Source organism: Pan troglodytes, chromosome 10 (assembly GCF_028858775.2).
Source record: "Pan troglodytes isolate AG18354 chromosome 10, NHGRI_mPanTro3-v2.0_pri, whole genome shotgun sequence".
In the NCBI taxonomy this organism is placed as follows: Eukaryota; Metazoa; Chordata; class Mammalia; order Primates; family Hominidae; genus Pan; species Pan troglodytes.
Genome location: NC_072408.2, coordinates 123,757,491 through 123,773,868, shown reverse-complemented (window position 1 = coordinate 123,773,868; position 16,378 = coordinate 123,757,491). Strand labels below are relative to the sequence as shown.

The window sequence follows — 16,378 nt, the reverse complement described above, 5'->3', positions numbered from 1 at the left end:
GCAGCTTTTAGTCTAGGGCTGAATTAGCCCCATTACTAAAACATGGTACCCTTCTGAAGATTCCACTCAACAATCCATGTATTACAAGGTCTTTTTACTCTTGGGGAAGTGCAAACTATTCTTAGCCTCATGTGAGCTCCAGGAATTGTTGTGCCTTCTCCTTTCAGGTAGTTCTTTCCCTGATCCAGGTATTTCCTCTTACACATGTGCAGGGTAGGACTCAGCCAAAGACTTGAGGGAATCCTCAGCCAATCTCTGGGGTTCTCCCTCTGGGAGCTCCCTCTTCCCCAATACTCTGGCCCACAAATTCTATCCACCTTGGCTTCCCTGAGCCCTCACTGGGGCCTCCTCAAGTCAGGGAGGCCACCAGACTCTGTTTAGGTCCCCCTCCTTGTTTGGAGTTTCCAGCTGGTGAGCTGGTGTAACTGTGGGCCTCACCATGTTTGTTCTCCTCCAAGAGATCACAGGCGTGGGCTACTTATTTTCCAATGTCTAGAAACCATGGTTTAATATATTTTGTCCGGTTTTCTAGTTAAGGTGGAAAGATAAATCCAGTTCCTGTTACTTCATCTTTCTCAAAAACACGTTATTTTTTATCTTTTTATTTTGAAACTTTCAAAATTACAGAAAAGCTGCAAGAACTTCTATATACTCACTGTTCAGATCCCATTGCCAACTTTCCCAGTAATGTTCTTTGTAGAAAAACAACCCAAGCCAGGATGACACACTGCACTCCATTGTCAGGTCTCTCTTCTCTTTCCACCTGGAATAGTTCTTAAGACCTTCCCTGAGTTTCATGACCTTGACAGTGCTAAAGAGGACAGGCCAGTCATTTTGTGGAATGTCCCTCAGTTTGGGCTTGTGTGATATTTTCTCGTGATTAGATCAGGCTGTGCACTTTTGGCTGGAATAATATCAAAGAAGTGATTCTGTGTTTTTTCTCACTGCATCGTGTCACATGGCACAGGTTATCAATTCTACCATTACTGATGATGTTAAATGTGATCACTTTATTAAGACGGTTCCTGTTAGATTTCCTGACTGCAGAGTTATCTTTTCCCGCCTTTTAATTAGTAAGTGTTTAGTGGGGAGATTTTTTGAGACCATGTAAGACCCCATCCCTCATCCCATTCTTATCCTCTGGTTTTAGCCTCAATTGATTTTTTTTTTTTGTCTGAATCAATTATTACTGTGATGGTTGCCAATTTGTAATTTTCTAATCCCATCATGCTTTCTGCATTTATTAGTTGACATTCTACTATAAGGAAATTTTTCTCTCCTCCCTTTTTATTTATTGATCTGTTTATTTTTATCATGATATACTCATATATTCCTATTTTATTCAATGGGTTGTAACCTGTTATTATCAATATTGACTTTGATACTCCAGTTGTCCCAGGTTTGGCCAGTGGGAACATCTTCAAGCTCACTTATGTGTCCTTGTGACATGTTGTCATCATTCTTCAAGCACTTCTTCACTTCAGTGCAATCAGATGGTCCAGGCTTACTGTGTGGTTTCACTGCCCCATCCCTGGAGTCCACCATTTCTCCAAGCATCCCTGGTTCCTTTTAGTAGATAGTGATACCTTCAAGAGCTGGGCACGAGGCGTCCTCACTGCTACTGGGCTGTTGATGCTCTTACACCTTCTCAGCAAACAAAGCCAGGACACACGTAAACATATATACATACGACATACATGTACATCTCTGTTTACTTCTCTATCTATATTTAACACCATAAATTCCACACCGATGCCTCCTATTCCAATCCAGCCCCACAGGGTTCATTCTGGCCATCCCCTTTCCGTACTTGAGCCTTCCTTCTCCAAGCATGAGAGAACTGGCTCCCATGAGCCTCAACATACTTACCTGCTCAGTCTCCCTGTATGCCACCAAGATCCCAGGCCACTGCCTCGCTCAGCTTCCCTCTCACACTGTCCCTGGCCCCCAGACCACCTTTCTACTCCACTTGGGCCCGTTTAATGGCTTTTTGAATGAAAAGGCAGGCAAGCAGATGCATTTTGCTTTTCAAACAAAAATATATTCATTCCACAAATATACTTACTTCCAGTTTGATCAAGCCCTAGGGTTCAGAATGAAATAAACGCTACAACCAAAACTGCACATAGTGAAAGGGAAATTAAATTCTCTCACTTAAAATTCGATTTATCTTCCTTGAGAAAGCAAATAAATTCATGCTCAGTTGTCATTAGGTACACTTAAGAACTTGGGCAATTTATTTCTCCAGTCTAAACTATCTCCCCAAAGCTACCTTGTGCTACTATTGCTTCTTTCAGTTTGTAACTCAACTGTAATAAAATAGAACAGCTACTGTGAATTTATGCATCTTAATGTCTATTATTAAAAATCAGTTTTCAGTAAAACCACCTCCAAGAAACCAAAAGAGTAACACTAAATCTTATAGTGTAAATTTAATGTGCCACATTTTTCTACAGGAGAAAAAATATTTCAATTTACTTTCACTAGTAACTTCAAAAATGCATAGTTATCCCAGAAACTGGTCATCCATTAGTCTGTGCCTACTAGCATACTATGGTGCCTTTCCAGTGTTTCTTAACTTTGAGGGCTTGTAGATTCCTAAAAATTCACTGTGGACGCCAGTCGGTGTGAAAAACAATTCATGACAAGGTCAATACGGGCATGCAGGTGGTCACTTGGTAACAACAGCCTCAAACACAAAGTGTAAATTCTGGTACCGAGATCCCACAGCACAGTTGAGTAATGGGGTCAAAAGATCTAGTTTTATTTTTTTTAAGATTACCATAAAAACAAAAACACAGATTTAAAAAAATTCCTACATATCTCACAGCTCTCACCCAAAATCCAATCTGTAGACTCTCATGTGAGGCCCACTGCCCCATTATTCAGATATAACACAGATTCTACCCAGAGCATGTATCATTTCAAGCTCCTGTCACTGAGGAATAGAAAAAACTTTTAAAGAGCGTTTGTATTCAACAACTTCCTCCAGCCCCTAATACAGTCTCTGTGGCCTGTCTGTGAAACAATCTCTAACATCCTAGATATGCCAGGTGGAGGTCAACTTAAAGTTCAACGCCCTAAAAAGGATTTCTTAAACACCAAAACCCCCTCAGTTCAGAATTCTGCCTTTTTTTTTTTTTTTTTTGACTGGGTCTTGCTCTGTTGCCCAGGCAGAAATGCAGCAGAGCAATCACGCACAGCTCACTGCAGCAACTTCCAGGGCTCAAGTGATCCTCCCACCTCAGCCCGCCAAGTAGCTGGGACCACAGGTGCACCCCACCATGCCCAGCTAGTTCATTTTTTGTAGAGACGGAGGCTCACTATGTTGCCCAGGCTGGTCTCAACTCCTGGGCTCAAGAGATCCTCCCACAGCACTGGCATTACAAGCCTGAGCCACCACACCCAGCCTCGATGTTTTAATTCCCTTCTGAATGTTTAAAATGTGGGCATTCCTAGTGTTAAAAAAAAAAGTTTACATTTATAAACATACCCTATCTTTTACAAGGACTATACCTGGTGTGTTTTTTTGGTTTCTGTTAGAAAGTTGTCTCATTCTGTTTTGTTTGCAAAGTGTCTGAATATGAAGACTAGATTCCTGGACCTAAGGGTGAGTAGGCAAAGGTACCAGGCAAGAACTGATGATTGAAACTTTTAGGACAAGACTGACTGGAAAACAAAGACCTTGAAAAAAATCAACTTCTCCACAATCCATCAATTGCCTTAGCCTTCTCGCAAGCAATGCTTTAACATGTTAAGAATCACTTCTAAAACTTCAATGTTGGGGGCAGGGGGGTAGTTGTTTACTGCATTCAAAGTCCATGTCATCACATCCAAATGTCATCATCAGCACACAAACAAAAGATACAAGCAAAACAACTGAAGAACTATTTTTTACTAAAAACAAAATCTTAAGTAAAACTTTAGAAGTACCTAGTCTCTACAGCCGTCTAACTAAAACATGGTCCTACTGTTCACCGCTAAAAAGCAGCTTGGAGAGACCCACCCCCGTCCATTGTTGATACGTCAGTAAATGAGAAATCATAGTCACCTCCGCCCAGGGCAGCCACAGTCCCGGACAATGGAGCATGTGTGTGTTCAGACAGTTGCACTGGGAGTGTTGCGGAGGTGGATAAGCCACTTTGCCGTGCTTGATGGCACCGTATAAAGAGGACTGCTGGCTGTCCCGTCCAGGCTTCCTCATGCTAATATGCACCAGATCGCGTCTCTCCTCTCTCTACTGAGGGGGACAAATAAAAACTTCTTTGCACCTAAGAAGTGTGTAATCTCATTTCTCACCAAAGAGCAAGCTTTCAAGACAAACTCGGTGACCAGGGAGCGAGTTTCGAAGCACACTGCCATTCCCTAATGCTGTGGCACGAGGCCAAAGGCAGGCAAGCACGGAGCAGATGGAGTCCTGGCAAGGTCTCCGCCGTCCCTGCATTAGCAGCATCTGCTCATTACTCAGAACCTTCGCCTGCTTTATCTAATGCTCCAGGAAAAGCATTTTGATTTGATTCATTTCGGTATGGTAACGTGCAACACAATTAGTGGTAAAATCAAACTGGAGGATGGCCAGTGCTGACAATCGGAAACAAGGCAGAAGAAATATGAGGCCAGAGGGTTGGAATTCAAAAAATCACAACTGTGGATCACCTTGCCAAATCTCAACACCCCAGGTGCGTGTACAGTGTTCCTACGGAGCAAAGAGGCTAAAAGGGATGCAGGGATGACTCCCTTTCCCCAAAGCAGGTTCCATCTCCCCCTCTGGATACGATTCCCTCCACCGAGAATGTGCGTGTAGACCAGCGAGGGCGTTTCAATGGCTACAGAGCCTCACTTTGGCACAACCAGAGAACTGAAGTTCATTAACTCATTTTATTGTCTTATTCTTCTTTTCCGTGTCACAAATTTTAGACAGCAGAACCCACAAGGTAAAATTCCTTTTTTTGTCATGTTTCTGCCTCAGAAGTGCCAGTTAGCTGCTCCTGGAAAGAAGCAATATAAAAATGTGGGTTTATTTGAATCTGTCTTTGCCCAAAAGTAGCTATTCACGAAAATGTTAGTGTAAATATCATAGTGTCGATCTGTTAAACTGAAGGGGGACCAAAGGTAACGCCACCTGACGTCTGGGGAAAGAACAGAAGTTGTTGTTTATCACAGAAACAGTAACAACCCGAATCAGACCAATGAAACAAGCTCAGCATGAGAGGGGAGCAGGGAAACACAAGGGCTCTAAAAAAGGAAGAGCCCTTAATACCAAAATGAACTTGAAACGAATCAAATATTTCAATGGAAACACTGCAGCCTTGGAAGCACTTATAGATTTTACCCAGGCGTTGAGTAATCATCTTCCCAACCATGACGTGAAACCCCAAAGGACAAGACTGACAAGCTTGATGTAAATTTAAGCTGCCAGACAGACCAACTGAAACAGAGCACAAAGTTCAGAAACAGACTCAGATACAAAGTGAATTTCATAGCTAAAAGCTTATAAAGGCAGCACCTCAAACCAGTTAGGTAGAAATGGGCTCTCCGAGAAGAGATGCTGGAAAAAAGATGTACTTGGAACCATATTGCATGCTAATCCAAGACGAACTTGTCAAGATAAAAATATAAAAAATAAGCCATAACAGTAACAGAAGAAAAAGAAAGAACTACGAGTAGCAGGTACACATTTTTTTTTTAATTTAACCTTTCTCACATTAAGAGAAATGTAAATTAAAACTACACTTGGTGACCATTTCTTCTCAAACTGATGAATACCCAAAAGCTGGAAACATACTTTGTTGGCAAAACTGTGAGGAAGCGGGCACACTCTCATGGCTTGCTGGTAAGAGCATAAAATAGTAAAACCCCACTTGCATTTACCCTGTAACCCAGAAAACAATCCTCCTTGCACTTGCGTGAAATGTCATCTTTACAAGGTTTTTCACTACAACACTGTAACGGCAAACACAACACAACTGTCCTTCAATAAACCAAAGTGCTTATACACAATGGAATTACCATTCAGGTGTGCAAACGGGGTACTCTCTCTACACAGACATGCACTGCCTTTTAAGATATGCTATTTAGAGAAAAAAGCCAAGGTGTGGAATCATGTAAAGTAAATAGTATGCTATCTTTTGTTTTTTAAAAAGGGGGCAATAAGAATATACACACTCATATTTTCTTGTACTTGTAATACTAAAATACAAGGATATACAAGAAAGTAAAAAATATGGTTACTTCAGAATGGAGCAGACAAAAGTGGGTGGCAGCAAGATTTCTCAATATGTAACTTTATATTATTTTGATCTTTGAACCCTAAAAATGTAGTAATCAAAAACATTAAATTACAAAATAAACCCCACTCACTTTTAGATTAAAAAATTAACATTGTTCACACATACCAAGTACCTTCTAGAAAACAAGTCCATTAAAGAATAAATGACAAGCCAGGCGCGGTGGCTCAAGCCTGTAATCCCAGCACTTTGTGGGGGCCAAGACAGGCAGATCACTTGAGGTCAGGAGTTCGAGACCAGCCTGACCAACATGGTGAAAGCCCAGCTCTACTAAAAATATAAAAAATTAGCTGGGCGTGGTGGCAGGCGCCTGTAATCCCAGCTACTCAGGAGGCTGAGGCAGGAGAATCGCCTGACCCCAGGAGACGGAGGTTGTAGTGAGTCGAGATCGCACCACTGCACTCCAGTCTGGATGACAAAGCCAGACTCTATCTCAAAACAAACAAAAAAGAATAAATGACTTACGGAAAAAATATCGGAAACACATATGGCAAGGATTATTTCCCAAGCTTTCTTTTCAACCAGAAAAGATGACAACCCAAAAGAAAAATGAAGAAAGACAGGAACAAACAATTTGCAGAGAAAGAAATAGAAACAGCTAACAACACACAAAGAAAAGATGTCCACATGTAATTAAAGAAAGGCAAACAAAGACAATAAAATGCCATTTTTACCTGTCAGTCACTCTCACATACTTTTGGTGACACTATAAACTGGTGAAACCTTTTTGGAGGGCAATTTGGCAATAGTTATCAAAGCCTAAAGCAGCCATAGCCTCCAACCTAGTAATCACTAGCACCTCACCCCAGGGCCACCCTTGGACAAGTCCATCCTGGCATTTGTTCAAGCATATTGCTTGCAGCACTGTTTTCAATAACAAAAATGAACAACTCAAATGTGTATCAATGAGGACCCTAATAAATAAATGATGGTACAGCCACATAATGCAGTACTACACAGGCATTAAAAAGAATAAGGTTTACCCTGTAAGTGTGAACACGGAAGATCACCAAGATGTGCCATTAGGTTATTAAAAAAAAAAAGGTGCAGAGAAGTATACAGAGCAGGACCCCCCACGAGTAAAATGCGAGAGGGCCTGGAAGTGGGACAGGGAGGAATACCTCGACTTCTTTTTGCATACTTTTTCTTTGTCATTTTATATACATTTTTGCTCTGTTTGAATTCTAACTATGACTTAAAAAAAAAAAAAGAATTTAAAATACATTTTGGCAATCACTTGCTAAGCATTTACCAAAGAAAGCAGATTCTTAGCCTGGCCAACATGGTGAAACCCCGTCTCTACTAAAAATACAAAAATTAGTTGGTTGTTGTGGTGGGCACCCATAATCCCAGCTACTCGGGAGGCTGAGGCAGGAAGGAGAATCACTTGAACCCGGGAGGCAGAGGTTGCAGTGAGCCGAGATGTGCCACTGCACTCCAGCCTGGGTGGCAGAGCAAAACCCTGTCTCAAAAAAAAAAAGTAGATTCTTTATCATGCCTACATTGTTTCCCAACATTTCTGTGCAACAACAGGGGATGAGGGCGACAAAGACAATTCTCACAATATAAAACCAGCAGCAGCACCCCTGCACATCACCTCAAGCTGTATTTTCAAGCTCACCAGATGTGAGACATGGGCTGCAAATCAATTGGGCGCACATTTCTACAAGAGTCTTTATGTTCAGGATTCCACAAACAGCACGACCACCGCAGCACGGCCCTGGAGACACAATCACAGTTCTGGATTCACTGCTGACTTCAACCTACCTGGCTTCTTTGCACCTCTGTTTCCCCATCTGTAGAAGAATATGTGTGTGCACGTTCGTGTGTGTGAATGGTAGGGAAAAGCTATTAGATGATCCTAAAACTATATGATTCTAACTTAAAAGTACTGCAATCTTTGCATAGGTATTTTGGAAACAAAACTCATTGATAATTTGGAAAGTAGCAAACATGTTCAAGCTGCTCTTATGGTATCTATCCAGGGTCTCAATAAACATATGAAATATTAATTATACCACAGAAACAGCTCAGCTGAATTTCTATAGGCTGAAAAGGAAATCCATCGTGTCTACTAACATCAAACCAACATCACGTTGCTAAAGTAATTATATAAAATATAAAAATATTTTCAAGGCCAGGCGCAGTGGCTTATGCCTATAATGCTAGCATTTTGGGAGGCTGAAGCAGGTGGATAGTTTGAGCTCAGGAGTTCAAGACCAGTCTGGACAACACGGCAAAACTCCATCTCTTAAAAAAAAAAAAAAAAAAAAAATTAGCTGGGCATGGTGGCATGCGCCTGTAGTCCCAGCTACTCAGGAGACTGAGGTGGGAGGATCATTGGATCCCGGGAGGTTGAGGATGCAGTGAACTGAGATAGTGCCACTGCACTCTAGCCAGGGCAAAAAAGTGAGACCCTGTCTCAAATATATATAGGTATGTATGTAAGATCTCAGCCCTAATTTTTATTTTTAAACAGCACATGGGTATAAAATTCCCCATTAGCTACTTTAGTTTTGTTCCTCTTAGCCAACTGCTAATGTCACACTGACTCTGAAGATTTGCAGTGGTGCCATGACATGAACACTTAACATTCTGAAATATGCTGTGGTCCCAACTTTTGGGCAAGTGGGGACATGAAGCTTGTGGAGATTCAACACTTCACAACATAACGGAGGATAGGAGCATGACAGGTGGGCATACTGGATATCATGGCCATTGAAATGACCATTTCTAGTAGTTATACGCTGTCAAGAGTTTCTTTGCATAGATAAAGCTAACTTTAGACTATTCGTACCTAGTTCCAAAAATCCATAGTTGTTCATGTACAAAAAGAATTCTATCAATGTCAAAGAGAAAACATATTATTACCAATTATCTGCTATGGTATATTAAGTGACAGAAAAGGTAGGCACTGACTTTTATTTTTCTATAACTACATTTATCAATAGATGACCTATGTCTATCCCCTTTTCACTATTCCCTTTGGGCTGAGCAGAGGCTAAAGGAAAAGTAGGCCAACTATATTTAATATTTTACATCAAACAAGTTATTTGCTTAAGATGCTTTGGCCAGCCTTGTGTCTGGCACTAGCGCCCAGCCTGACAGTTCCAGTAGGAATTAAACACCAGTTTTAATGGGTGCTGTGTTCCAATGCCTACTAATGCATTGACGGTTGTTGGCCAACTTCTTCAAATAAAGGCAAGAGTGAGTGTATGTGTGTGAACATGTGTGTGTACCCACGTGTACGTATGGAGGGATTACGGGGGGAGCCGGCCACAGCTGCTTAATTTTTGTAAAGCTTTTTTTTTTCCTTAATAGGGAGGAGGGTTGTGGTTACTTACCATCCTCATAAGCTGCTACTGCCAACGAGCTGTTTATCCTCACAAAGGAGACATTTGGCTGCATTCCAGGCTCGTCCTCCTCGTCCTCTGATTCCAGGAAGGGGGCTACATAGTCCCAGGTGCGGGTGTCCCACACTCTCACATCCCCTGATGTATATCTGGAAGAGAACGACACACTTGGTTCCAAAACGGGATTGAAGAGCAGGGCTATGGTGAGGAAAATGCATAGAGCCTTACAACAACAGACAAGTAAGAATCGAGTGGTGTAGAGCCACTCCTGAGACACTGTTTAGATGAGTGACTCCAACAGGAGAAAATGTCAACTAGATGACAGAAGGCTGTGAACACGCTTCACATTCTCACAGCACAATGGTGACAATTTCAAATGAGAAAACAATAATAAGACATGGGTAGCAAGATCTCCTTGCTTTTCCTTTTACACTATTACAACAATCTGCTCCTGCAAGCTCTCCCACTACAGGGATCACTTGCAGTATAAGCCCCACTATTTACCCACAAATGCACACACTGACTCACAGGAAAGACAGAGAGAGATGCTGCAGGGATACTCAGAACTAATGGTCTCACAGGCACAGGCTTTCTAATACCTCATCCATGCATCAGATTTGACTGATTAAAGTCCCTGAAGACTAATTGATTTGCTGAAACAATTAAATCTTGCCTTTAGCAGCCAGACAGTGCTGCCTGCTCAAGAAAAGCTCTTGCTGAATGCGCGACACTGCCCGGTTTTGCCCACTTAGAAAATAGAAGTACTCACTCTCTCCTATGACTAGTGCCACTCCAACAAATGACTGCTTCCATCAAAGCCAGGCCAGGCCGAACCTACTCAGACTTGAGGCCCCCAGGATGACAGAATGGCCAGATGATAAAGTGAGGTGCTGCCCATCACCAAGGTATTTAAGCTATGTTGCTTATGTCTGCTGCAGAGGGTTTTACTCCACTTGTACAGCAACTGAGTGTTATGGGGGGAAAAGTGGTGAGAAATGCCTTTAAGGGCCTCATGATAGAACCACACAATCACAAAGATAGGCCAATGATTTTAAGGGGGTTCATAGTCTTCCTGAGGCCCTAGCCATAGTTCCTGCAGGGTTTCTTTGCCGAGTTGATGAGATAACCTCTGAGATTCACTGAGTCACTGAAATCTATGATGTGACACATTAGTGAAGTAGCTATAGAAGACCAATCTGGAATTTCTTGGTTTTTGTTTTCTTTTGTTTGTTTTTGAGACAGGGTCTCACTCTGTTGCCCAGGCTAGAGTGCAGTGGCACAATTTCGGCTCACTGCAACCTCCGTCTCCCAGGTTCAAGCAATTCTTCTGCCTCAGCCTCCCAAGTAGCTGGGATTATAGGCGTGCACCACCATGTCCAGCTAGTTGGTTTTTTTAGTTTTTAGTAGAGATGGGGTTTTCCCCCAGCTGGTCTTGAACTCCTGGCCTCAAGTGATCTACCCACGTCGGCCTCCAAAAGTGTTGGGATTATAGGTGTGAGCCACCACAGCTGGCCTCAGGTGGAATTTCTTATAGAGAAGTACTCTGATTCAGGAGTGCTTTGTTTACTAGTAGTACTGCACCCAAATTCTTAATCTACAGTAAATACATATATTGCAGAGTCCAAAGGCCATTCTGTCACCCCAATTCCTTGGTTGGAGAACTTGGCTCTCTACCTGCAGGGTGGCACCCAGAGAGTGCGCATGTGGGATAAAGAGCCAAACGGGAGAGACGTGCTTTCTGAACCTGGCCTGCTGTACCTCTGGGTTGACCACTGATTCTCCAGTAAACAGAAACACAAGATGAATGTCCTTAAGCCCAGCGACGTGCAAGCAAAGGCAGATCCTGAGATCACCCCAGCCAAAGCACAGCCACTGGCCCCCAGGCTCTCCAAGCAGCGGTCAGCTCACCCTTCTGAATGAGGAACCCTATACCAGAACACATACCCCGGACCTCACTGCCCTCAAAATACCGGGCTCAGTGTGACACCCTGAGAACGACTCAGGCCATTTGCTGGAGTAAGGCCACTTGCTTAGCTACAGAGACACAACAGATGAAACATGTTTGAATGTCTAGACTGGGGGACTAGATTCTTAAGGTTAAATTCTATGTGACAGGAACCAGCCAATTCAGGAAAGATGAGAAGGATGGCAACGTCTTTCAGAAATACACAGATGGTAAGTGAAAGAAAGATAAAGGGAATTCAGATCAGAAAAGTAAGGCACGTTGAGAAAAAGAAGTACAAAAACTAGGAAACTGTATTTCCTTCTTGCCAGTCTCTGTCCTTCTGCTTCCTGCTAACCATGTGTCACACCACACCAGCAGTCTGCACACTGTTTTCAGTGGTGCCCCCCCAGGGGACACAGTGGGGAGGCGAGGGTGGAGAGGAAAGACGGTTTAGGTGGCCTCAGCTCCAGCCCCCCAGCTCCCTGAACACAAAGAGTTCAGAGCCAAAATGACAGCAAAACAACAAAGCTTGGGAAAAAGGTACTTTAGCTGCTGAACCAGACAATAGTGAGCTGTGAAACAGAAACTGTTGAGCCCGCTCCTTACTCAGAGAAAGAGAAGAGAGGGAGGGCAGGAACCCCACAGATAACAGCACTCTATTCATATCTGAGGGGCTCCTGGGCAAGCCTTTCTCCCACAGAGGAGGTTGGTCCACTCACACTGTGACTCCACACGTCTAAAATCAAATGCTTCAGCTCATGGCCAAGCTAGCCTGTGTCTGAATTCCTTATTTTTATCAATGGGATCATCAGTCCCAGGTCACTGGTACAGAAGGAGAGGGGGCCCTTCAACACCGCTGTGGCCCACTACCCGCACCACTATATATGCTCAGGTGCCAAGCTTGTTCTGTTCTGCTCATTCCCAGAGAAGCCACCCTGGTCCAAATCCCCCAACACCTCACATTCACACCCGACTACTACAGGCTCGCTGATTTCGAGCTTCTTCCATTCAATCCTCCCCCCTCAAGCCAAGCCCTTCAAAACACCTGACTGCATGAATCTTTCTTCTGGAACCATTTTCTTTACTTCCTTTCTCCCTCACATGTCACACTACACCGCACTACGATCTACCTTCACAGCAGCCTGGACGTCTCCGTCATGGCAGTGGTGCATGTCTGTGATCATCTCACTGTTCATCTCCCTACCAGCCTGAAGCTTCTGAGCTCAGGGTCTGGGTTTTGTTCATAGCTGCGCATGCAATGACTAGAACAGACAGACTAGAACAGCGCTTGCCATATACCCAGAGAACCCTCTATAAAGTCTTACATCTTAACACCTTATTGAATGAAATTTTAATCATGAGACCTACTGAAAACCCACCACAAACTAACTTCCACCCCTCTCCCCAGCCTCATTTTCTACTCTCCCTTCACACGGGCCGGCTTCCAGAGAGGATCCCAAATGCTCTTGCCTCTGAACTCTGATTCCCTGCCCCACCTTGCTGCAGTACCTCACCTCCTCACCTCCCAGCCCAGTGGGGTCCAGCCTGGGATGCACATTAAAATTGCCTGGAATGCTTTAAAAAGTGCAGATACAGGCCGGGCACGGTGGCTCATGCCTGTAATCCCAGCACTTTGGGAGGCTGAGGGCAGGGGCAGATCACCTGAGGTCAGGAGTTTGAGACCAGCCTGGCCAACAGGGTGAAACCTCGTCTCTACTAAAAATGCAAAAATTAGCCAGGTGTGGTGGTGCGTGCCTGTAATCCCACCTACTTGGGAGGCTGAGGCAGAAGAATCGCTTGAACTGGGAGGTGGAGGTTGCAGTGAGCCGAGATTGTGCCACTGCATTCCAGCCTCCCAGACCAAATAAATCTGACCATTTGGGGATAGAACCAGGCATCAATGTTTTCAATATACAGCCAAGATTGAGAACCACCAACCCAGCCCAATCCTACCAACCCCTCAAGGTCTAACACAGGCCCTCCCCTCCCCTCCTTGAAGCCTGAAGCTTTCTGACTCAACTACTATGCCCTTTATCTGAAGAAACTGCTTTTACTACTACAGTCCATATGCATTGATCGTCTCCTCAACTTGACTGTAAAGTCTTCAAGAAGGCCCTACCGCAGTGCCATAGCCTCCATCACAGTGCCTTATGCAGAGCTCATCATAAATAGTGACTGAAAGGGGGTGTCCGCAGGTAACAACCTGACTGGCTTGAGGGGTACCTCTTTATTTCCACTGCCCACTTTCCAGTGGTAATGATGAGTGAAACACCCAGAATGTACACACTGATGTGCATTAGACTGCTTCCACTTATTTCCAAACTGAATAAAAACTATAAAACAGGGGATAAGCTAAATTATTTCAATAAACATGAAATTTTCCATATATCTATTTAAATTAACTTCGTTCTCCATGACCAAAAGGTATGATAATAACATAAATGTTTTGCTGCAAAATGACTCAGGAGGTAAAATATAAAAGCCTCTACGTCTCCTGTATTGACAGGAACTGAGACTAAATATGCTACTGCAGCAGGTACTGCATTATGACTCAGCAGCGGGCTCTCAAATCTAACCTAAGTGAAAGCCACAATAGCATGGGAGGCAGCCTCCATGCTCATGAACTTGTGCTAAGGAAACAGACATCTTTGGTAGGGTAAAACACAGGTTGGGGCAGAGGGACCTGGACCAAACCCTAAATGTGATCTAAAAGTGCTTAACAACATTGGCCAGGAGCAGCAAGAACAGATAACGAATGGAGGTAGGAAAAAAGGCTGATTTTTCTCCAGAGCTCCAGATGTCTTTATCGCTGCCTAATGACAATTACACTCAACCAATTAAGATGCCACTATGACAGTTACATTGTCAGTAAGCCTTTGGACCCCAATGTTGATGGCTCTCTAATTAGCGTCTGTGCAAAGTACAACTGCAACTAATATACTAGCTGATGTAAGAACACTAAGGAAAAACTGAAGAAGAAAGAAGTCTTTTCCAAATGAGGATATGCCCCAGCCCAGTGAAGCTGTGTGCTTTCCCAGTCTTTTCTACACTTGGCAAGGTTGAGTTTACCTCTAAATAAATAGGTCAGAGACCATAGCTGATTTTTTGTTGAAAGAATGGGAATAGAGCCTCTCTCAAGCTCTGCACAACAGAGGGATTGACAATTTAAAATGATTTACCACCAAAGAGCTTTCATTAACTAGTAAGTTTCCAATAAGCAGACTACTTATTGGACTAAGGGACTAGAAGAATAAGAAGGAATAAATACTGTACAGCTAAAAACAACCTTTCTTCTTCATAAGTATCCAGCAGCGTTTCCATTTTGCTTCCAGGTGTCAGCTCTTATTTGCTAAAAACAAAAATTTTTAAGGCCCTTCCTAGCAAGCTGGGGGGTTGTTTTGATTTAAGAATGCTGAGAAGTAAGGTTAAGTGACTTACCCAGGGTCACAAGAAACATTTTAGTGGCACAGCTGGGATCAAAATGTGCCCCAGGTTTTTCTCAATCACTGCTTAGCCAACAAGCCACTCTGCCTCCTCAGATGACACTGTCTTTAAACAAATACTGCTTTTAAGAACCACCCCCATTTAAGTGCAATATAAGGAATTTATTGTTTTCAATATTATGACTCAGGTTTGCAGGACACAGCCCCTGACCCTAACCCATCAATTCGACCATTAAATTGCAACTGGAAGGTGAGAAGCCAACAAAAAAGGCTCAGTATGCTGGGAGCAGGACTGGGAGCTGAGCAGATGCAACCTGTTGCCTCCCATGCCTGCTTCTCAGGGGATGCAGGAGAACATATGGAACCGTTAGCAAGACTTCTTTCTCTACAGGATCATACACAAACAGCCACTCCCAAACCAAGTCACAGTTCTATTCTGATCAGGCACCCAGAGCAGCCAAGAGGGGCCCTGTTATGAGGCTCCAGGCCAGGAACAGCAAATGGTTTCGTTTGTGTGTCAAATCCAGTACATGGTAGTGGCTGCCTAGAGCTCTGTGTTGAGAAGGATTCTGAAGCTGTGTTTCATCCAGCTTACCAGAAAAACAAATGCAGTAATGAGTTATTCATGACCACTACTGGTTGGGGAGCGAGGAGGGCAGCATCTCTGCCCCATATAAAACTCCACCTGGCCAAGTCCTACTCATCCTTCTGGATTCAGGTTGAAAGTCATTTCCCAGCAGGAAGCTAGCCTGACGCTGAGCCTGGATGAGGTGCCTCTCCCTAGCATGTTATGGCACCGTGCTCCTCCCCAACCCTAACACCTCCCAGAGGGTTCTGTAAACACCAGTAACTGGATCCCTTGGCAGCCTATAAACTCGCCATGACCAAGGGGGTTGTGTGTGGTATTCATCCATGCTTAGTGGGTGTTGACGGAATGAATGAATCTACTGACTTAAACCCAGAAGATGGAAGTGGTTTAAAGCCTACTGAGCAATCAGGCAGAGGCTCCTAAAACTGCAGTGTCCACATTTCAAGAAACATTCGTGCCCTTAATATGTAAAAGTTTGAAGAACTATTCACTTGCTCCTTTGCTTCTTTGGTATTTCTTTGCTCCTTTGCTTCTTTGGTATTTCTTCAGTAATACCAAAGAATACCAATCAATAAAAGCAAGAGTATTTACTATTTTCTGTGAAACATGATGGGGTGTATTATGCAATTAACAAAATGAACTCAATCCCACAGTGCAGAATCCTTCTGTGGAAATGCACTACAACAAACATCAAGTGGGGCTTAAGACGCATCAATTGAAAAATAATGAACGTCTTAATGGACCTTATGAGATACATGCAC

The 16,378-nt window shown here is 43.4% G+C and overlaps 1 protein-coding gene across 6 annotated transcripts in view; it reads right to left on the bottom strand.

The window, feature by feature from the left end:
• The window catches only part of FBXW8 (F-box and WD repeat domain containing 8), a 118,209-nt gene that overhangs the window by 54,750 nt on the left and 47,081 nt on the right, over positions 1-16,378 (bottom strand). For all 6 annotated transcript variants that reach the window (XM_003313954.6, XM_509407.8, XM_054664667.2 and 3 more), the window contains one exon: positions 9,632-9,789. In XM_003313954.6, coding sequence (XP_003314002.1) covers positions 9,632-9,789 — 158 coding nt within the window. The remainder of the gene's footprint in view (positions 1-9,631; positions 9,790-16,378) is intronic.